This window comes from Peromyscus californicus, unplaced genomic scaffold (assembly GCF_007827085.1).
Source record: "Peromyscus californicus insignis strain IS unplaced genomic scaffold, ASM782708v3 Scaffold_7__1_contigs__length_154581171, whole genome shotgun sequence".
Classification (NCBI taxonomy): domain Eukaryota; kingdom Metazoa; phylum Chordata; class Mammalia; order Rodentia; family Cricetidae; genus Peromyscus; species Peromyscus californicus.
Window position 1 is genome coordinate 95,302,983 of NW_026294595.1, and position 23,616 is coordinate 95,326,598.

At 37.5% G+C, this 23,616-nt stretch overlaps 2 protein-coding genes across 2 annotated transcripts in view; both read right to left on the reverse strand.

The window, feature by feature from the left end:
* Positions 1 to 23,616, reverse strand: part of Ubr1 (ubiquitin protein ligase E3 component n-recognin 1) — a 135,229-nt gene that overhangs the window by 51,992 nt on the left and 59,621 nt on the right. The window contains exons 20-29 of the mRNA XM_052726086.1: positions 23,071 to 23,134; positions 18,827 to 18,951; positions 14,931 to 14,983; positions 13,728 to 13,830; positions 12,432 to 12,480; positions 11,901 to 12,055; positions 7,174 to 7,273; positions 6,118 to 6,227; positions 4,383 to 4,469; positions 1,350 to 1,534 (exon numbers count right to left, since the gene is read on the reverse strand). Of these exons, the coding sequence (XP_052582046.1) occupies positions 1,350 to 1,534; positions 4,383 to 4,469; positions 6,118 to 6,227; positions 7,174 to 7,273; positions 11,901 to 12,055; positions 12,432 to 12,480; positions 13,728 to 13,830; positions 14,931 to 14,983; positions 18,827 to 18,951; positions 23,071 to 23,134 (1,031 nt within the window). The remainder of the gene's footprint in view (positions 1 to 1,349; positions 1,535 to 4,382; positions 4,470 to 6,117; positions 6,228 to 7,173; positions 7,274 to 11,900; positions 12,056 to 12,431; positions 12,481 to 13,727; positions 13,831 to 14,930; positions 14,984 to 18,826; positions 18,952 to 23,070; positions 23,135 to 23,616) is intronic.
* LOC128102378 (heterogeneous nuclear ribonucleoprotein A3-like) lies at positions 8,393 to 9,746 on the reverse strand. Its single transcript, XM_052726090.1, is given in 2 exon segments — positions 8,393 to 9,083; positions 9,086 to 9,746. Coding segments are annotated over 2 exon segments (1,149 nt in total). The 5' UTR covers positions 9,732 to 9,746; the 3' UTR covers positions 8,393 to 8,580.

Here is a 23,616-nt window from a genome sequence, read left to right on the forward strand (position 1 = left end):
GCAGGATGGGCAGTACAGAGTAAAGGTAATCAAGCCATGTAAAAGAACATAGATTTTAAAATGTGGGTTAATTTAAGTTATAAGAGCTAGTGGAACATGCCTAAGCTAAGGCTGAACTTTCATAATTAGTAAGTCTCCATGTCATTATTTATAGGCTGGTGGCCTATAGAAAAAGCCTGCTATATGAAGTACATGAAGTAGCTGCTTGATGAAATAATTATTTCAGTATTTTTATGTATATGAAAACACCACCATAGCTAGCAAGATGGTTCAGCAAGAAAAGTGCTTGCCACCAAGCCTGATGACCTGAGTTAATCCCTGGTACCCATATGATTCAAGGAGTTAAATGGCTACTACAAGTTGTCCTCCAACCTCCATATACACACACAATAAAACAAAAAACAATAGCAGCCCCCCCCCCCCCCCCGCAAAAAAAACCATGTTGTACATCTTAAAATGTATGCAGTAAAAATGAATACATTTAAAAACTTGAAATTCAGCCGGGCGGTGGTGGCGCACGCCTTTAATCCCAGCACTCGGGAGGCAGAGCCAGGCGGATCTCTGTGAGTTCGAGGCCAGCCTGGACTACCAAGTGAGTTCCAGGAAAGGCGCAAAGCTACACAGAGAAACCCTGTCTCGAAAAACCAAAAAAAAAAAAAAAAAAAAAAAAACTTGAAATTCAAAGAAAAAGAATGATGTAAAGTCTACAGCATAGATCTACATGTGCTAACATAAAAAATACGGACAAAGCAAGCTATAGAACTAAATATACGGGGGCTGGAGAGATGGCTCAGCAGTGAAAACCACTGGCTGCTTTTCCAGAGGACCCAGGTTCAATTCCTGACTCCAACATGGCAACTCACAACCAACTATAATTCCAGTTCCAGGGGAGTTGGTGCCCTCTCTGGCTTCTGTGGGCATCAGGCACATACATGCACAGACATATATGCAGGCAAAACACCCATACACATAAAATAAAAATAAATCTGAAAAAAAAGTTTTTTAAAAAACTAAGTATAAAGAAAAAAAAAATGCTGGTGTGGTAGGTCATGCTTGTCCTGTCAGCACTGGGGAGGCTGAGGCAGAACTGCTGCAAAGTGAACACCACCATGGACTAGATAGGATGACCCTGTCCCAAATGAGCAAACAAAAGAAAAACCAGTATAAATCACTTCTATCAGGTGGTGGATTTATTTTCAGTCTGTAGTACTATAGAATATATAAAGTAATATATAAATGTGTATCTAATAATACCAATGCATAGAAAATAATGGGTTGGTTTCTATTTTTGCTGTTACCATTGTAGTATCTTTAGGAAAACATGACTGCAGAAGAATGTTTTGTTTTACCTCTCTTCCTCCATAATGGAGTCTTCCTTCCCTGACATTTCCGATGTACTGTCGTCATACATGAGTCTGTGAGCTTCGATGAAGTTTTTCTGTAAGGCAGACATCTGGGCCATGATCTTCTGGCGGTGCAGCCTGGCAGCTTCAGCTTTTCTCTTCCGTTCCGCTTTTTCTTTATCATGAGTAATCTGAATAATATTAAGTAACACCAAAATTAGATAAGAGCTCCTGTTAAAAATTAATATCCAGAATGAATATTCCCCATTTGATATAGCAGTTAGCATATCTGATAAGGCAGACTTCAAATAGAAAGTAATTAGGAAAGATAAAGAGGGCTACTATATATTAACAAAAGAACAATCCATCAAGAATATTTAACAATTATAAACACTTATGCACCAAATATAAGAGCCCCTAATTTCATAAAACTAACACTAGAAGGCATAAAAGATTTTATGGGTTCTTTTTCAGCAATAAATAGTGGGGGGCTTCAATACCCAACTCTCATATTTAAATCGGTCTTCCAGTATAAAAATAAGAAACCTCAGAGCTACAACACACCATAAGCCAGTGGATACAGAATACACACCTGACAGATAGGGGATATTCACTCTTCTCAGTGGCATATGGAACTGTCTCCAAAACTGATCACATTATAAGCCACAAATCAGTACTTAATAAATATATTTTTAAAAAAACGAATAAATTCTTTTTTTTTTTTTGTAGTTGCTGTTGTTTTGTTTTTCAAGATAGAGTTTCTCTGTGTAGCTCTGGCTGTCCTAGACCTCTCTCTATAGATGAGGCTGGCCTAGAACTCACAGAGATTCACCTGCTTCTGCCTCCTCCCACGTGCTGGGATGGATGGTGCATGCACCACCAATGCTCAGCAGAATAAATTCCTCATATCAGACCACAATGGAATAAAAGTAGAGATGAACAAGAAAAGGTACAAAAACTACAAAATACTTGTAAACTCAACCATACTTTTTTTTTTTTTTTTTTTTTTTTTGGTTTTTCAAAACAGAGTTTCTCTGTGTAGTTTTGATGGCTGTCCTGGATCTTGAGATCCACCTGGCTCTGCCTCCCAAGTGGCTGGGATTAAAGGCATGCGCCACTGCTGCCCAGCGAGCAATACTTTTTTTTTTAATGATTTATTTGTATGTACATTGGTGTTTTGCCTACATGTATGTCTGTGTGAGGTTGTCATATCCCCTGGAACTGTAGTTATAGACAGTTGTGAGCTGCCTGCCATGTGGATGCTGGGAATTGAACCCGGGTCATCTAGAAGAGCAGCCAGTGCTCTTAACTGCTGAGCCATCTCTCCTGCCCTGCAATACATGTTTTTGTCTTTTTTTTTTTTTTTTCAGAGCTGAGGACCAAACCAAGGGCCTTGCGCTTGCTAGGCAAGTGCTCTACCACTGAGCTAAATCCCCAAACCCTACATTTTTTAATTAATAGTGGGCCGTTAAAGAAACCAGAGAAGAAAATTTAAAATTCCTAGAGTTAAATGAAAATGAGAATACAATCTTCCAGAACCTTTGGGCATAGTCAAGGCAGCCCTAATAACAAAATTTATTGCTATAAATTCTCATATAAAAAAACAAAAACCTTGGGCTGGAGAGATGGCTCAGAGGTTAAGAGCACTGGCTGTTCTTCCAGAGGTCCTGAGTTCAATTCCCAGCACCCACATGGTGGATCACAACCATCTGTAATGAGATCTGGTACCCTCTTCTATATACATAATAAATAAATAAATCTTAAAAAAAAAAAAAACCAAAAACCAAAAAACAAAAAAACCTGTGAGATCATAAATAAACAATCTAATGATGTACTTCAAGGCTCTACAAAAAAAATACCAATCCAATACCAAACCCAGATACTAATCCAATCCAAAACCCAGGAGACAGGAAGACATTTAAAAATTAGGTAAGAAATTAATGAAATAGACTAAATGAACAATACATAAAATCAACTAAAGAAAGAGTTGGTTCTTTAAAAAAGTAAATATTATTAAATCCTTAGCCAATGTGACATAAAGAAAGAATTCTGAAGACAAATTTAGAATGAAGGATGTTGTACAACAGACTCAATGAAATCCAGAACATTAGAGAATAATTTGAAAACTTATATGCCAAAAAGCTAGACAATCTAGAAGATTGAATGACTGAATTTCTATTCGCATGTGAACTACTAAAATTAAAACCAGAAGATAAAAATAACTTAGAGACCTACTATAAGTACTGAAGATTTAACCCAGTATAAGTACTGAAGATTTAACCCAGGCCTTCTCACATGTTAGGCAAATGCTCTACCATATACTAACTTACGTATAGCGCATTTTCTTTTAGGAAAAATAGTTAATAACCTCAAGTAAGAAAATTCTAACAATTAAGATGGATGTGGTGGTACATGCCTTTAATTCCAGGACTGGGGAGGCAGAGACAGGTGGATCTCTGTGAGTTTGAAGCCAGTCTGGTTTACATAGAGTTACAGAACAGCCAGTGCTATACAGAGAGAACCTATCTCAAAAAAATATCAAAAAACAAAACAAGACAAAATAAAAACAAAAAAGAATATTTTGATAAATATTAGCTAATTAGTTCAATATTAGCAAAATATGATTCAAAACATGGAAAATCATGACATACACGTTATCTAATTTCACTGAATCTAAGATATACCATTATACTCTCTAATTTTAGACATGAAAGCATTTTTAAAATTAATATAATAGGGTATTTCTTTCTTTTGTTTTTTATTTTTTTGTTTGTTTGGTTTTTCAAGACAGGGTTTATTGGTGTAGCTTTAGAGCCTGTCCTGGAACTCGCTCTATTTCTAACAGAGTCCCATTGGGCATCAAGTTCCTCTAATTTTGTAAGATATACACACCCTACTCAGTATATGTTAAGTGCAGTACAGAAGCATAGGAATAAAAATGGACAGAACTCACATATTTCACCAACAGCTCCTCCTAAAGAAGGAAAGTGAGTCCTTATTCAAAGACAGAGATGAATGTAACATTGTTAGTGCTGTTACCTCATCACTCTTAATGGACTCCAAACCTGAAGTGGTAGCCACAACTAAAGAAGATTTCTCTCTTAATCGCTTCACTGTGTCAAACATCTGTGAAAATAGTTGAAATATTAAGTTTGGTTAGACTGAGCAAAAAGACAAGTCACTAATCTGATTCAACTATCTTGTCTCTAAGTGTCTTTGAGTTAAGCTACTTAGATATGTACTAGAAAAACAAAACTGAAAAAGTGACCCTGGCTGTGACAAACAGTACTGTTAGTTAGGGAGCCATCAGCTGAGTTAATTAAGTCTGACTCTCTGTTTGTCTGGGGTGAGAGGGTGCAGCACAGATTTATTTGTAAATTTTAATGGGAACTCTAACTCCTGGGCTCAAGTGATTTTTCTAACTTAGCCTTCTAAATAACTGGGATTTCATAGCATACCACCAAACCCAGTTTAAAGTAACATTGTTATTCATGTCCTCAAAATGAAAATATACCACTTTATTCCGACCTGTGAAGTGAACACATGTAGCCTCTGGCTACCCTCTGACCGCACTGCCTCCTTTCACAGTTACAGTCATACTGGGCTTGCTCTTCCCACTTCTGAACACTTGTACTGCGGTGTCCTCTTCCCGAAATACTCTTAGAGTCTTAGAATATTGGCTCTAGAATGATTCAAGTCTCCGTTCTAACTTCATCTTCTGACAAAGACCTTCTCTTATTATGCAAGGGAACCTTCTCTCATTCTACTGGATTATTTTAATGATTGTTTTAAAATTATCTGTACTTCAACTATGGTGTATGCACCATGAAAGCAAGCTCTTTGTGCTGCTTGGGGTCTTGAATTCAGCATGGCACATTGCAACTACTCAAATCCATGCAACTGATAATGATATATTTGAAGATATCTTTCATTAGTAAAAGCAACTCCACAGAAACAGAAAAAAGATGAATTACTAGCATAAAAAACACACAGTTGTGATAATTGATAGTAAATGGCTTTACAAATGGAAAGAGAACACAGTGGCTGAATTTTATCAGCAAATAGAAAATTTTTATATATGGTCACATATAGCATGGAATTACAAAATTATATATAGTGAATAATATTCGATAATGATAATAAATGACGGTCACTTTTTGAACTTTTTTATTTTTGAAATTATATTATAATTAAATTGTTTTTCCTTTCCCATCTCCCAACCTTCCTAAATATCCCTCCCTTGCTCTTTTTCAAATTCATGGCCTCTTTTTTGCATTAATTGTTGCAACATACATATATGTATGTGTGTGTGTGTGTGTATATATATTCTTAAATATAACCTGCTCAGTCTGCAAAATGTTACTTATATATACTTTCTATGTGCTCACTGTATCGTACTGTAAATTTTTATTTATTTATGGTTCTTGGGGTTGAATCAAGGACTCACACATGTTAAACACACATTCTACCACTGATCTCTAGTTTCAGGTTCTACACTATTCTTTTCATTATAATTTGAGTATGCTCTTTCTACTTACAAAAATAAAACAGTATGCAAAGTTTTACGAGTAGCAACCTCATACATCTTGTATTTTTTTATTGAATTTATTGACTGTATCAAGGCCACATCAAGTAACAAACTTTTTAGATGTGCATTAGTATATTCTGTGGTATTCAAGTAAGGATGCATAGCATAATGATGCATTTATCAAAATGTGGTCTTGTCATCAAGCAACACATAACTGTATTAAACCAGTTTACTTTTGTAACATACCTGGAGTATCCATGCAATCATGTCCTTCTGGCCTTCTAATTGGGGAATTCCTTTGAGTTTTTCCAAAAGCATTTGTATATTCTGAGCATTCATGGCTGAACTTCCCAATCCTTTTTTGAAATACAAAAAAGTATATTAAAAGAAAATTATCTTCCTAATTTTTATACTAATTATAACTCTTAGTGCCTATCATTCACATGATAATTGAGGTTTGCCAACCAGTCTCTTCATTACCTTAATTTTTATTTATTTATTTATTTTTGTTTTTTCAGATAGGGTTTCTCTGTGTAACCCTGGCTGTCCTGGAACTCCCTATGTATACCATGCTGGCCTTGAACTCAGAGATCCACCTGCCTCTGCCTCTCGAGTGCTGGGATTAAAGGCATGTGCTACCACCACCTGGCATTTAATTTTTTAAAAGAAGAATCTGCAATTACATGAAAAATTAAGTACTAAATTAAACAAGAGTATGAGAAAAACTCACATTATTTTAAGCCTCCCTCTACATCACACATTTGTACTGCTAAGAGCTATTCTTAATAGTCTGCTCCTGCCTTTCCTCTCTGCTCACTATCTACACAAAGCACATATGAGAACAACTGCAGAAATACTGACGTGAGACATGTTATATTCATATATAAAGAAGGCTAATAGTATTTTCAATAATCTATAAAGGTACTACAAAAGTGATTACTTTGCTTAAAGTATTGGTTTTATAATTAATGTTTCAGGAATGCGCTTTGAACAAAACTATCTTAGCGTAATAGCATTTTAATCTAACCCTATCCTAGTCTTCAAGATTAAGAAAGCAACATTTTCAGTCAGAAACACTTCACTCCTGACATACTACAACCACATATACAGTAAAAACAGCTGCAGTAGGGAATTTTTACAACTTAGTATACTGGAAAATATTATAAACATGCTAGGCAAATAAATCACTTAAGGGCTTTCTAAATTTTAAGGATTAACAGATAAAAATGTTTAAGGTCCACACTTTCAACTACAAACTGGCAATAAGCTACAAGTTTGTTGGGAAATGATGCTTTCACATACTTGAGGCCTTATGGTAGAAATCGAACGTCACTTCTTCTTCAGGAGCTTTCTGAAGCTGTTGCTTCTCCTCCAGCAAGCCCAGTGCCAGTATGTGGAATGCCTGAAGGAGGAAAACAGGGTCTCTGAAGAGCTGCTTCTTTAACTGGAGGTACTAATATACATAACCCACAGAGGAAGAAAACAATAAGCAAAAATGACAAGACTTATAAACAAATACTCAACAGAAAGAGAAATCATGAACACTCCAAAAATGCCCCAAATTAAGGAGACATAGCTTAACTATCACTTAAAAAGGGATAGAAATTTGAAGTTTAGTAAAAAACTACACAGCTTGCAAAAGTGTTAGGAAGCAGTCACTCACTATTGCAATAGGGACAGAGGGAAAACGAACTAGTTTCACATTTAAAAAAAAAAAATCACTGTGACAACACCAGTCAAAAATGTAAAGCAACAGACTGTGTACTCAGAATTGGTATAGCAAATACACGCATTTATGTACACAAAGAAATTTGTACAAGGATGTTCACTATAAACCAGGTGTAGTGCACATCTGTAATTTCATGTACTTGGAAGGCTGAGGGTGAAGGATCAAATCAAGACCAGCCTGAGCAACATAAACAGAACCTATCACAAGCAAGGAAGCAAACTAACCATAAAAAATGTTCATCTTAGTGTTCTTTGTTATAACAAAACCCCCAATCCAACGCCAATGTCTATTAATAAGAGAAGTTAAATGCATGATAGTATAATACATAATGAGATACGCATGCAATCAAGAAAGACAAAGATCTTTATGTGCTTATGTTGGTATAGCTTCCAGAAATACAAAACATTAACAGTGTTTATCTCCTAAGTAGGACACTGGGAGATGTGGGGAAAATTTTAACTAGAGTTCAAATAAAGCTCTACAATACTGAATATAGTACTGCAAATATTTAACAGTTACAAGTATTGAGATACAAATAGAGCATGAGCCTACGGACCAATAATAACCAACAGGGGATAAGGATGGTATTAAATAAATACATAATTATAGTTACCATAAAGTAGCAGGATTAAGTAATTGGTTTTTTTTTTCGGTTTTTTTTTTTTTTTTTTTTGAAAAGTTAAAAATTCCTTAATTTTTTATTCCTGGTACCATTACCACAATTTACAGGGCAATATACCTGATGTAATGAAAAGAAAAAGAAAAAGACAAAGCTACAACAGATAAAAGACCTCAGGAATGTACATCTAATTGACACTACATTGCATGAATCAATAGCTGCACTTTTTGCAAACTGTGGCTATGACAGTCCTGAACAAGAAGGGTTTCCTGTTTAAGCTGCAGTAACTTTTCTGACTATGGATCATCGCTCCTTCTGTGGCAGGTTTTACAGTTCCTCTAATGCATTTAGGATGACTGTCTCAAAGGAACCTGCAGCTTTCCTGACAACTCCTTGCTCTCTCTCCTGCTAAGCACTGTAGCCCTTTTCTGCTTTTTTTTTTAAACCTTCTGCTACCATATCCACCACTTCCACCACCAGATCCATGGCCACCACCATAGGGACTGCCTGAGCTTCTTCCACCAAAACTGCCCCCTTTCATGGGCCCATAATTTGATTGCTGTTGTCCACTATAATTTCCAAAGTCATTATAGTTCCCACCACCACCATAGTTACCTCCACCAAAATTTCCTCCTTCATTGTAACCATCGTATCCTCCTCCACCACCACCATATCCACCACCTTGGTTTCCATATCCTGGTCCACCACCACCATAGCCTCCTCTACTACTGTAACCAGGACCACCACCATAGTTGCCGCCATCACCTCCAAATCCATTATATCCACCATCACCACCTCCATAACTACCTCTGCTGCCACCACCTCCACCACCATAGCCTCCTCTTCCACCAAAGTTTCCACCCGACCAAAATTACCTCCACCACCTCCAAAGTTTCCTCCACGACCCATAAAGTTTCCAGATCCACCTCCACGACCTCTCTGTGATCCAGCAGACTGCATCTCTTGTTTAGAAAGGGCCTTTTTCACTTCACAATTATGCCCATTAATAGTGTGGTATTTCTGAACAACAATTTTATCAACTGTGTCATGATCATCAAAAGTTACAAAAGCGAATCCCCTCTTTTTTCCACTCTGCCTGTCTTCCATAACTTCTATGGTTTCAATTTTGCCATACTTTTCAAAGTAGTCTCTCAGATTATATTCTTCTGTATCTTCTTTAATACCACCAACAAAAATTTTCTTCACGGTTAAATGGGCACCAGGCTTTACAGAATCCTCTCTAGAAACAGCTCTCTTTGGTTCCACCACACACCCATCAACCTTGTGTGGCCGAGCACACACTGCAGCATCCACCTCTTCAACACAAGAGTAGGTCACAAAACCAAAGCCCCTGGAACGTTTTGTTTGGGGATCTCTCATTACCACACAGTCTGTAAGTGTGCCCCATTTCTCAAAATGTTCTCTTAAGCTATCATCTGTGGTTTCAAAGCTCAGACCACCAATAAACAGCTTCCTCAACTGTTCTGGTTCCTTTGCATCATGGCCCTCCATTTTGAGACCGGACTCGCCTCTTCCAACTCGAGTTCAATATCTTTTTTTCGGTTTTTTGAGACAGGGTTTCTCTGTGTAGCTTTGCGCCTTTCCTGGAACTCACTTGGTAGTCCAGGCTGGCCTCGAACTCACAGAGATCCGCCCGGCTCTGCCTCCCAAGTGCTGGGATTAAAGGCATGCACCACCACCGCCCGGCTAAGTAATTTATTAATTAGCGGTTCCAAGAAGCCAGGTACAATGGCTCATAAACATAATTTTAGTCCTTAGGATGCTGAGGCAGGAGGATTGCCACAAGTTTAAAGCTAGCCTAGGCATAAGGAGCTCAGTCCACCTTGTGCTACAGTATGTGACCCTGTTTCAAAAAACAAACAAACAAAAAGCGTTGCAAGTGTGGCTTAGTGGTAGAGGTCTTGTCTAGCATGTTCATGGTCCTGGGTTCATTCCCCAGCACCACCATCACCAAACCAAACAAAATAAATAAACATATGCCTATAAAATGCTCCAGGCATTGGTGATGCATGCCTTTAGGGAGGCAGAGGCAGACAGATCTCTGAGTTTGCAGCCTGGTCTACAGAGTTCCAAGACAGTCAGGGTGACACAAGAAAACTCTGTCTGGAAAATTAAAAAATTTAAAAAAAGAAGAAAAAAATGCATGATGCAATTGGATATGGACTTGTCACTAACATGAGCAGACTTCTTTTTTTTTTCTTTAACTCAGGAGGAGCTTTATTTTATTTGAACAAAGTTGGAGAATAGTACCTAAGATAGCATAGGAATAGACTATGTTCCAAAAGAACTCATCAACGAAATGGATTCTACTTCCCAGCAGCTTTGCAGAGGACACAGTAAAGGGCAGGGAGTGGAAGGTTAATTTCCCCTAGCACAACACAGCTGCTGAAGTTTGATGAAAGAGCAGAACTGGGGGGACTTAGGAAGAGAGGGGTCCAGGCCGGGCCTTCTATGCTTGTACTATTTGTGTATCTTTTTATGAGCTTTCCTCATTTTCTTCTGCATTTTCTTGCCAATCATCTGTTGGGGGATATTCAATCACACTGTGAGCCCTGAGTTTGCATTTGTGTTAATTAAATAAAATTAACCTTGAGTCGGGAGGCTGCATTAGCAACTAGTTGACAGAACGTAATCATAGAGCATCAGAGGGCATCCAGGAGAGATAGAGAGAAACAGGAAGTAGTAGGGTGGGGTTTGGAGTGGCACAGCCTTTTTTGGTTTGGCAGAGCAGGAGCACTGGTCTTTAAGAAATGCCAGCAAGGAGGGAAAGTTAGCTAACTGTGACTCGGCCTCTCTGAGCTAGCAGGTTTTTACACACCACAGCCTTTGAGTATGGAGTCTTATTTATAAATAGAAAGAGATTTAGTTAAAGCTACCTTTAGTGGCAGCGACAGAGACAGTGGCTGTGGGAGCAGGATTCCCACCAGGCTGTGGCCTGAGTGGCCTGGCTGCTGCTGCTGGAGAAGCAGGGCAAGAACTGTGGAGTTGCGATTGCTGGCTGAAATAGCAGTGGCTTAAGGTATAGCCACTGTGCTGAACTTAAAACAACAATCATCATTCCTAGGCTTACCATCACAGAAGCCAGAGACTTCACAGGAGCAGGGGAAGGACAGTGACCTAAGGGTTGGCCTCCCTGACACCCTAGCTGTGTCACAGGATAAGAAGGCCCACCTAGAGAGAAAGCTGGGGAACATCTGGGGGAAGGACCAGGGGCCAGAAGAAAAGACGGACAGGTGGTGAACAGGCAAAGCTGGAACCTCCAGGGCACAAGCAGATTTGACCCTGGCTGCCCAGCAGTGGGATTCTCCATGTTCAGATGTTTGTTCAAGCCTTTCCAAAACCACCTAAGGTTGATAAATCCTTCCCGGTCTTAATTCTCACTTCCTGGCTATCCATATCCTATGATTCCAGACCCAACATTTTTCTTTTCTTTTCTTTTCTTTTTTTTTTTTTTGAGTCTTTTAAAACATAAATAGTTCCCAAGGGTAGGGATACTAAAAACATGAGAATGTATCGACAAAGAAATTTGGGCCATAGTTAAACCATTTTAATGATTCCTGAGTATCATGTGTTTCTAATATGGTTCTGATTGATATTAATCCGGGGATTGTTTTTTAGATTCCACAAGAACTCAAAAGAAAACACTGCAGGTAAACATACCATTTGGAGCATCCCTTCTGTCCACAAATTAGAATCTGTGTCTACTGCCCGCTCAAATATGGTCCTGAGAATGTACATCATAACATCACAGTTGAGAAGGTTGATTACTTTGCTGAAAGCAGGACAGAACTCAGGAGGAGGTGGCGGTGGCAATGCTGTTAGGGAAGCAGAATAAATGAGGAAAAAAGACAAACAGGTACATTTTTATCTGAACTACCCTAACATACATAATCACAGATATGAAAATTAATAGTTTAAATGCAAAATAACAAGTGATTTCTTTCTGCTTTAAAGCACCGTAAATACCACTGTCAAAGGAAATGTAAACTGCTATACCAGTCTCTCAAAATAAATTGTACTTGCTAACAATTTAAAACACTGTCATTCATGATGGCCACATATTACTATGTAAATACAAAGCTCTATTTAAAAATAAATATATTTCCTTTAGTTGCCCCCTCAAATCAGCAAAACAAATAAAACACACACAGAAAATAGTGAAAATGTGTCAGTTCAGAATCTCAATTTTACCTTCATCTTTATTTTCTTGTTTTCTCCTTTTCTTCTGCATATGTTCAGCCTATTAAGGAAAAAGTAACAACTATCATTACATACACTGCTTAGCAAGCACAAAGCAAATGGAATACTGTTTGAAAATAAATAGAAAGACCTATTTACTAAAATACTTTATATACTAATTTAAAATGTACTCAAAATATTACCCTGACTAGAAACCAAATAATTGTCTTAGGAAAGGTTGCTTACTGTAAGATGAGTGAGGTATGATTCTCATTAAGAACTTAGCCCCTGCCCCAAGTGCTGCGATGGCTCAGCCAGTAAAGGGTGCCTGCCACTAAGTAAGAAGTGAGTCTCAATTCCTGGGACCCAAGTGATAGGAGTAAACAGACTTCTGCATGTTGTCCTTTGACTGCCACATGAACACCCACATCCCAATAAATAAATGGAATAAAAACTTAAAAAAAAAAAAGAACTTAGACCTTGTTGTTTTAGTCAGAAAAACTTGTACTCTGTACAAGGACCCACATGACAGTAACTGTTATCTTTATTCATAATTTATTTATTTTATTAAATGAAAGCGTCTGTGTTTAACTCCACTGCTGTGAGAATATACTAGTCAGCGTGACTTAAAGGACAGCAGCATCTCACTCAGCTCATGCCTGGCTTCAGATGATCATGGAGAGGAAGCCACGGCAGAACAAAGCATTTCCCACAATGGCAGCAAACAAGCAAGACAGTGCTGGTAGCAGCCATCTTTCCCTTTCCCTGGTTTTGTAAATTATTCAACTTAAGTAAATGTCAACAAAATCAGCCATCACCTAAACCAAGTGATCATTTATCCTTCTAGGACCAACAGAAACTATGTACTGATGTTCTGCAGAATAGTCACTGCTGTGAAAGACGAGAGAGAGAGAGAGAGAGAGAGAGAGAGAGAGAGAGAGAAAGAGAGAGAGAGAGAGAGAGAGAGAGAGAGAGAGACAGAGAGACAGAGAGACAGAGACAGAGACAGAGACAGAGAGACAGAGAGAAAGACAGAGACAGAGAGAGGATTATCCTAAATAAACAAGTGAGGCATATGACTGTGAAAGGAAAGACACATCATTGAACCATCTTCTCCTGTAACAACTATAAAGAACATTTTTGGTGTAGTCAAGAAAATCTAAATATTGTCTACACACTAGATTGCTGATTTTCTTGGATGAGTTAACACCCTCTACTACCAAAAGCCATCATGAAACTACTTTTCTGTAGATTCAGAAAAACATACAGGACTTCAGGGTTATTTACGGAAAAGGATATTTTTCCTACCTTGCTATGCTGTGTTTTAGAGTAATGGTAAAAGTACGTATTGAAGTCTTTCAGTGATTCATCTTTCAGTTCATACACTCCATGGCCTGATACACCTGGTTTCCTAAAGCAACAGAAAATACAGACAAACAGCAGGCTTTGTTTTGTTTTGTTTTCACAATATTGAAAAAAAAAACAGACAAAGAATCTAAAATCTAATCTAAAATTCAAGATTCCTAAAAAATGATATAACAGAAATGATTGCTTTAGTTGCTATGATAATTCAAAAAGCATACACTGAATATAAAGTCCTGACAACAGTGACATTGTACTCAATAGATATGAAATTCAACCAAATCTGGGAAAGTTTGCTTTCTGCTAGTGGACCTGATAGTGTGCCCTCAGCTTTCTATACTTCTTTTTTACAGCCTTGGGTTTAGAGGTGCTGATAGACTACAGTACACTACATGATTTAGGATCAAATCTCAAATGGTAGAGAGACAAATCATAAAGAACAAACTGTTACAATAGTGTGGAATCCTTTATCGAGCACGGTAGTAGGAAAAGCACCAAGGCTAAAAGAATAGACCATATTTGCTTATGAACATTTAGCATCTTTGTGTTTCTGTCCAATTCTTAAGTTAAAAATATCATTAACCACTACTAATGGAGAAAAAAAAGCCACATGATATTTTACAAGTTATTGAAAACTAGTAGCATTGCTCTAAACATAATACTATCACAACTCAAAATACATTACTAGTATCAGTTTTCCAAATGTCAAGAATTAATCCCCTTACCATTTTCACTTTACACACCACAAAGAGTGAAAGGATTATAAAATACAGTTAACTCTGTTGAAGAAAAATTTAAGACTAATACATAAAATAAAAATTTATAAAACAATGAAGTCATAGCTTCAAATTATTGGGGAAGGGTTATCAGACAGTCTTATTAGTTTACTGTCTAAATCACCTAATAATATCACTAGACAAATTTCTCATTTACTTACCAAAGCAGCTCATTTCATCAATAAACACATTAACTATTTCAAAAGTAAACATACTTAGTGCCTAGTGCATCCCTCATTCCCACCCCTCTACTCTGCTTGCATTCTCACTCCTGTGAGTTCTACAGAAAAATCCAGATGTTCTACAAAGTATCAGAGCATAAAAATAAGGACCAGCCTATCTCTCAGAATAAGCATAAATATTAAACACTTACTTAAATGTGGCCACTTTGTTTATGACATTCTCTAAGCCAGTTTCGTTATTTTCCTGTTGAAATGACATTTTTGACATTGTTACTTTCAAGTAACGAATTTTCCTTTTTTTTTTTTTTCCTTTCTATTTTTGGGTTTTTCGAGACAGGGTTTCTCTGTGTAGTTTTGGTGCCTGTCCTGGATCTCGCTCTGTAGACCAGGATGGCCTTGAACTCACAGAGATCCGCCTGGCTTTGCCTCCCCAAGTGCTGGGATTAAAATAGTGTACCACCACCACTCGGCAAATTTTCCTCTTACTGTGAACTGAAATATATTTTCAACTTCATCTCTAAAGTACTTTATATACAATAAATTAAAAGATTAATTGCAATATTTATTAAAACTATATATGGAGCCAATTTGTTGTAGGAAACTGATTCCTTAAGGTATATAATCTTATGCATAAATAGCTCTCTCAGTTTGCCTTCACACACACACATACACACATACACACGCACAAAATCTTTAGCTCCCACCCTCCTCTCTTTTCTTCTTTTTTGTTTGTTTGTTTTTCTTTCTTTCTTTTTTTTTTTAATTTAACCCAGGGCCTTACAGTAAGTACTCTTATCACTCAGCTATATACTCATGTTTAAAAGCTTTATATAGTATATTCATAAACAACATTTAGGTGCATGCTCATGCTTTACTAATCCTTGAAACCAAAGTAAACAGAATGAATAGCCTCCAACCAGAAACATATGGCAAAACATCTGTGCAAATGCCCAGATGTGCAGCTCTGATAATTTTCTGCTAATTAAGCACCAACTTTTCCTAAAAAAAAAAAAAAAAAAAAACAGACTAGTATTTTTATTAAGTCATGTACAAATGATAAGGACCTAGTTAAGCCACTACATTAAATTTATAGCTTCCTATGGTCTTTAAAAATTAAGCTATTTAACCTCTTTTTCAAAGTTTATTTTGGATGGCAAGATGGCTCAGTGGGTAAAGGAACCTCCTGCCAAGTCTGATGAACTGAGTTTAATCCCTGGGACCTGCATAGTGAAAGGAGAGAATTGATCCCTCCAAGTTGTCCTCTTATCTCTGCAGATGGCACATGAGTACTGTAAAACACACACACACACACACACACACACACACACACAAATGCAAACAAAATTTTAACGTTTATTTTATTTACCTATTTAAAGAGATGGAGTCTCGCCGGGCGGTGGTGGCGCACGCCTTTAATCCCAGCACTCGGGAGGCAGAGCCAGGCGGATCTCTGTGAGTTCGAGGCCAGCCTGGGCTACCAAGTGAGTCCCAGGAAAGGCGCAAAGCTACACAGAGAAACCCTGTCTCGAAAAACCAAAAAAAAAAAAAAAAAAAAAGAGATGGAGTCTCACTATGTTGTTCAGGCTGGCCCTAACTGCCTGGGAATAAATGGTCCTCTGGTTACCTGCCCATGTAATTGGGATTATACTAAAACATATGCCACCACATCTATTTAACCTCCTTTTAAAAACAATTTACTTGAGAGTAAGCAGCAAAGTCAAAGGATGCCCTAGAGCATTTTGCTTCTAAGTATGGTATATATGTAACACCAGTCATATGTGAAATTACTTTAGGTGTAATAGATACTTTTTCAAATTTTTGAATATTTTATTTTAATAGTATTTAGGGGGAAATTACTTAAAAAAACTATTATTGTACACATATTACTGCTTAAAACACACTAAGGAAAACTGTAATTTGATATTTAAAAGACATTAATCATGAAATTAGTAAATGGATATACAAAAATCACAAAAGTAACATGCCAAATAGCTACAGTTTGACAACCAGTTTACAATGAAAATTGAAAAAAATTGTAAATTATTTGAGGTGGAGAGGAAGAAAATATTTAGTGAAAGCATATCCCTATTGTATGTATGAAAGTGTTGACAACACAGGTAAGTTTAGTTCTTTATTAAGGATCACTTTTCTAGAACTGTGGAGGTAGCTCTGTGGATAAAAATGCTTTGCCATGCTCTCCTGATATAAATGATATCCAAGCCTTAGAACCCACAGAAAAATCACATGCAGTGGCTCACAAATCTAATCCCAGCATTCCCATGGTAAGACGAGAGGCAGCAGAAGAATTACCAGAGAGCTCACGCAGGCGGCATGATATCCACATGGGTGTCTTGGGACGTGCATAATTCCACTTCCACTCACACATACACAAACAAAAACTTAGATAAAATAATCATTGTTCTAATTTATACTCAAATCTCAGAAGAGGAAAAAATAATAAGAATCGTAACTTTAGGACAATATTGTACCAATATCTATACATGCTAAAGCATAAATACCACTGTAGGGTAGAGCAAATTTTACCTTACCCATCTCTATTTAGAGAGCACAATGATATGCTTCCTCAGTCCTTCAGGCTTTTCACTGAAGGATCTAGACACTGGGCAAGGCTTGTTCTGAGAGACACGGCAAGACGGCAAAGCCTGACTTTTATTTTTCTTGCTCCGTCTCTCTCTCTTCTCTCTCCATCCCTCCTCACTTTTCTTCACAGGGCCTTGCTCTGTAGCTCCAGCTGGTCTGAACTCCAGATTCTGGGACTACAGGCATGGGCCACAGTACGTAGCCTTCCCACCTGATTCGTTTTCACCCTTTCCTTTCTTTTCACAAAATACTTGTACATATGTATGAGACATATCACAATAATTTCATACATGTATGCAATGTATAACTATCAAATCAGGGTAAGTGGAATTTCCAAGTCCTCAGACATTTTTCAGTTCTATATGTGGGAAAATTTTGGACTCTTTTTTCTGGTTATTTTGAAATAGATCACCTTGTTGTCAAATACTGAACACTAGAACGAATTCCTCTCCTACCTCACTGCACTTTGCTGCCTGTTATTGAATCTCTATCTGCTCTCCCTGACACCCTTGGTTTCTAGTGACCACTATTCTGTTTTATTCTATGAGATCAACTTTATTATAGGATGCTTCCATTCATCTTTCTTTGCTTTTTTTCTTCATGAAAGCAGGCTTGCAAAATACTCCAATATCTCCCCTAGTATTTTCTAGTCCCCATACCACATTTTATTATTTCATTACAGAAATAATAAAATCTTAATGTCTTGTTTCTGACCTGCTTCCGAGAAGATCTACATTAATATACTGCTCCAACACTCTCAGTATTTCAGATAGCTTTCATTTCCTCTGCCAAAATCTTATTTTAAAGGAAATAAAAAATTTAAGAGCGTTTTCCTAGAACTAAAGCTTGTATAGATAAAAACTGAAAGGTAACTGATTTACAACCCTAAAATAAAAATATGGGTCATTTTGCTTAGCAAATTTTCCTGAAATTTGAAGTCAACTTCCAATTAAGAAAGAGAGAAAAAGAAAAAAAAAAAAAAAGGAGAGAAAAAAACAAATCAAACCAAATAACAAAAACCCAAACTCCTCCAATCTTGAGAAGAGGGACTGAAAAGTAAATTTAAGGACTAGAGAAATGGTTCAGTGGTTAGGAGCACTGGCTGCCCATACACCAATCCCAGGTTCAGTTCTTAGTGCCTCTATGTTGGCTTACAACTATCCACAGCTCTAGTTCCAGGGGATCCAACACCCTCTAAAAACACCAGGTATGCATGTGGTACACTTACAAACAATGTAGGAAAAACACTCATACACATAAAATAAAAAACTTTAAATAAAATTTTTTTAAACAAGAAAAGTAGAGCTGGGCAGTAGTGGCGCACACCTTTAATCCCAGCACTCAGGAGGCAGAGCCAGGCGGATCTCCATGAGTTCGAGGCCAGGCTGGTCTACAGAGCGAGATCCAGGACAGGCACCAAACTAAACTAAATAGAGAAACCCTGTCTCAAAAAAAAAAAAAAAAAAAAAAAAAAAAGTAGACTTACATTCTCAGGTAGGTTTCTGGCAATGGCACTGTGTGGCATGGGCTCAATGCAAAGCAAATGAATAATCTCTCTCATTGTGACTTCCTCTTTGGTAACATTTCCCACTCCAGGTACATAACGCTCTCCTAATACAATGAAAAATAAAACCAGAAAATTCCATTGGTTTCTATTTAAGTTCTGTTCTAACAGATAAGATGTACTTATACCCAGAACACTGCATTAAATCAGGTTTACAACACACAAATCAAAATTATTTCAATATTTCTCAAAATCAAATAATAAACTTTTTTGCTGAAAGAGAGAACTCATTGAAAATTCAGCCCTTATTTTAACTTACTGTAATCCCAGCACCGGAAGTTGAGATAGGAGGATCACAAACTGAAAGACTAGCCTGGGTCACATAACAAGACCACGTTTCAAAAGTCAAATCAACAGGTTGGAGAGGTGGGTCAGTGGGTACAAGCATGTATTTCTCTTGCAGAGGACCCAAGTTCTATTCCCAGAAGCTCTATCAGGACACTCACAACTGCCTGCTAATCCAGCTCCATAGGACCCAATGCCTCTGGACTCAAAGGGCACCTGCACTCACATGCACATACCCACACCTACCCTAAAAACAATGTATAAAAAAATAATAAGTCGTTAAGGTCGGGCATGTTGGCACATGCCTTTAACACCAGCATGCTGGAAGCAGAGGCAGTCAGATCTCTGTGAGTTGGAGGCCAGTCTGGTCTACATAATGAGTTTCAGGTCACCCTGACCTACATAGTGAGACCCTGTATCAAAGAGGAAAAAGAGCAAGGAAAAAAAAAAACCTAAACTAAACTAAAAAAAACTGCAAAAAAAACCAAAAATAGGTCTGAAAAGATGGCCCAGAGGTTAAGAGCTATTGTTGCACAATCATGAAGACTAATTTAGATCCCAGTATCTGTATAACAAGCCAGGTAGCTCACAAACACTTCAGCTCTAAGGCATCTGATGCCCTCTTCTGTCTTCCACATACATGCATAAATATATGCACACAGACACATGTGCCTATACACCCACTCAGACAACAGACAAGACACGCGCACGTGGACACACAGACACACACACACACACAAACACATACACACACAGAAAGAGAAACAGAGACAGAGAAATAGATAAATACATAAAAAAGAACAAAATGAAAATTGAAAAATAAAATTAATGGCTTACATATAAAACAGTATTATGTATCAAGCCCAGGGCTCACATATGCTAGGCACATACATACTCAACCACTGAGCTACATCCCTAGGTCCAGGTACAGGTTACAAATACACACACACACACACACACACACACACACACACACACACACACACATACACATGAATCACTGTCAAATAGAGATTAGAAATTGCTAAATTAACTATAGGAATGTCTCTGGTGTCATAATATCTAATCTCCACTGTTTCAAGACATAAAAGATTTGAACATATGGCACCCCCTTTTTTTATTATGTTTTTAGTGTATATTTGTGTGTGTATATTATATATATGTACACATATATGTAATTATGTAATGTGTACATATATATTATATGCTTAGGTATGTGAGCATATGTGTATGTGTATGTGTGTGCGTGTGTGTGCGTGTGCAGGCCAGAAATCAATGTCAGGGGTCTTCATTACGGGATCTTGCTTTCCATCCCATTTCTAAGATAGGGTGGCTCACTGAATCTGGAGCTCATTAATGCAGTCCAACTTGCTGGCAAACCTGCTCTTTAGAGATCCTCCTGTTCTGGTCTCCTTGGTTCTGGGTTGAATTCATGTCCTTGTGCCTGCACAGTAGGCACTTTACCAATCTGAGCCACTTATCTGGTCCTACTGAAATTTTCACTGACTTTGAATATCTTCATTAAACATAGTAATGGGTTCCATAAGTATGGTGATATTTTATTTGTATTAAAATATTATTTGTATGTTAATAAATAAAGTTGCCCGGGGGTCAGAGCTATTAGCAAGCCATAGGAAAGCAGGGCAGTGGTAGCGTACACTTGTAATTCCAGCACTTGGTAGGCAGAGCTGGGTAAGTCTCTGTGTGTTCAGGGATACAGTCATTATTGGATACACATGCTTTTAATCTTAATACCAATCATGGAAAACCTGGAGGCCTATACAGACAGGCTGTGAGGAGGCGGTCATGTGGTTGGGTTTACAACCAATGAGAAGGCAGGACAGGAACTCTATATAAAGACTTTAACACAGGGGTAGCTCTGGTTCGGAGAGGTAGGACCACTGCAGGAGGAAGGGTAAGGTTTTGGCTCTTGGCTCTGACCTCTTGGCTTTCTTCTTTGCATTGGTTCTGTGTTTATTGTTTGATGGGAAGGTTGGATACATCTACACATAAGGACCATTTCTTTCAGCTGTATTATGGACTTTGACCATATCCATCTCCCATACTGTCCATTTCCCTTCCACTAGTCTCCTTCTTATCCCCCTCCACTCTGCCTTCAAGACCTACATATTCTCCACTAGTTTTCAACAATGTAACACCTATACAAAGACCTATGGCATCTGCAAGAGAACCTTTTACCTGATTTGTTTGTTTTTTTGTTTTGATTTTTCAAGACAGGGTTTCTCTGTATAGTTTTGGAGCCTGTCCTGGAACTCACTCTGTAGACTAGGATGGCCTTGAACTCACAGAGATAGATCCGCCTGGCTCTGCCTCCCAAGTGCTGGGATTAAAGGCGTGCGCCACCACCGCCCAGCCTAAGAGAACCTTTTAGATAGTCTCTAAATCACACATATTTCACAAAGAATTTGTCCAATGCCTTGTTTCTAATAACTTATTTTCACATTTGCAAATTTTATAATTTAATTTTCATATATATATACACATACACACACACATATAATATATATATATATATATATTACCAAAGGGGTATCCCCCAGGATCACAGTCCCAGAAGCAACCTCGGAATAAGTTCATTTCACATTGTATGGATTAGGAATCTGAAACTCAAAGATTATATAGCATGCTCTTAACTACTGAAAGCAAGGCCGAGACTTCATCCTGTAACTCCTAATCCAGATATTTTCTACTTATTTATATTTTTCCCATTATAAGCCAGAAATGAGGCTTGAAAGACGGCGCATTGGTTAAGAGCATTTGCTGCTCTTTTAGAGGAGCCAAGTTTTAGCCTAGCAGCCACATGGTAGCTCACAACTATCTTTCTCACGCTGCTATTTACACAAAGTAATTTGCAAGAATGACATGATAAAAACATTTAACTTAGACCCAGGATATATTTAAATTTCATGTACATATATAAATGATAGCACTAAATAAATAGATTAATAACCTAGGCTCATAGGAATTCACAGAGACTGAAATGACAACCAGAGAGCCTGCATGGAACTGACCTAGGCCCTCTACATATATGTGACAGTTGTATAGGTTGGTCTTCTTGTGAGACTCCTAACAATGGGAGCAGGGCCTGTCTCTGACTCTTTTGCTGGCTTTTGGGACCCCACTCCTCATATTGGGTTGCCTTGCCCAGCCTTAATAAAAGGGGAGCTACTTAGTCTTACTGCAACTTGATATACCATGTTTTGTTGATATCCATGGGAGGCCTGCCCTTTTCTGAATAGAAATGGAGGAGAGGTTGGGGGAGGGGGATGGGAGGAAAGAAGAGAGGGGAAACTGAAGTCAGGATGTAAAATAAATAAGTAAATTTAAAAAAAAAATCTACATTTCTAGTCAGGATACTTTTTTTTTAAAGATTTATTTATTTATTATGTATACAGCATATATGACAGCAGGCTAGAAGAGGGCACCAGATCTCATTACAGATGGTTGAGAGCCACCATGTGGTTGGTGGGAATTAAACCTGGGTCCTCTGAAAGAGCAGCCAGTGCTCTTAACCGATGAGCCATCTCTCCAGCCCAGTCAGGATACTTGTAACTTGACCTTCAAAGTCCAACAATTAAAAGTCAAGTATAAAAATTAAGAGGTTACTAGGGATATAGTTCAGTGGTAGAGTACTTGCCTAACATGTAAAGGGCCCTGGGTTTGATCTCAAATACTGAGAAAAAAATATGCAAGGTTCATTTTTTTAAAAAACTTTATAAATCTATCCATCATACTGGTCACATTAAACTCTGATATTTTACGTAGCATTTGGAACAGAAGACAATTATCAATTTTATTTTATTAACATTCTTTAGAAAGTAAATCATGTTCCATTTCAAAATATTTTGTTTTAATCTTACCCACAATATAGATGAGGACCTGAAGCATTTCTTCTATTAATGTATTATACTGCTTAATCAAATCCTATAGAATAAAAAAAAAATAGTTACATAAGAACAACCACAAAACTTCATCAAATCTGCATTTCTTGATGGACTCATGGCCCAGCCAGCCAAGTGTTTTCTTCAGAGCACAGTTGGTACCAAAGCTTCCACTTGACACATAAAGTACTCAAAAACATCTGTTAAAACTCTCCATTTCTTCATTACCATTATCTCTCATCATTATTTGTCCTAAATCAATAAATTCTAATCTTTTCCATTCTCTACTATTAGCTTCCTTCTTACCAGGACAGTGAGAAAGTTGGTTTAAAGCAGATGTCCTAGGTATGGTAAGACTACCCTTCCCTAAAACATAATCAAGTTCACAGATAAAATCAGTTATTGTCACCAAGTGTAAAGTAACAAAAAATTAGTTTCCTTTCTATAGCTTATTCTTTGGGCCTCTGTAAATGACTTCTAAGTTAGAAGAATAAAGTAATGGAATTTAATAAATTTAAGACAGTC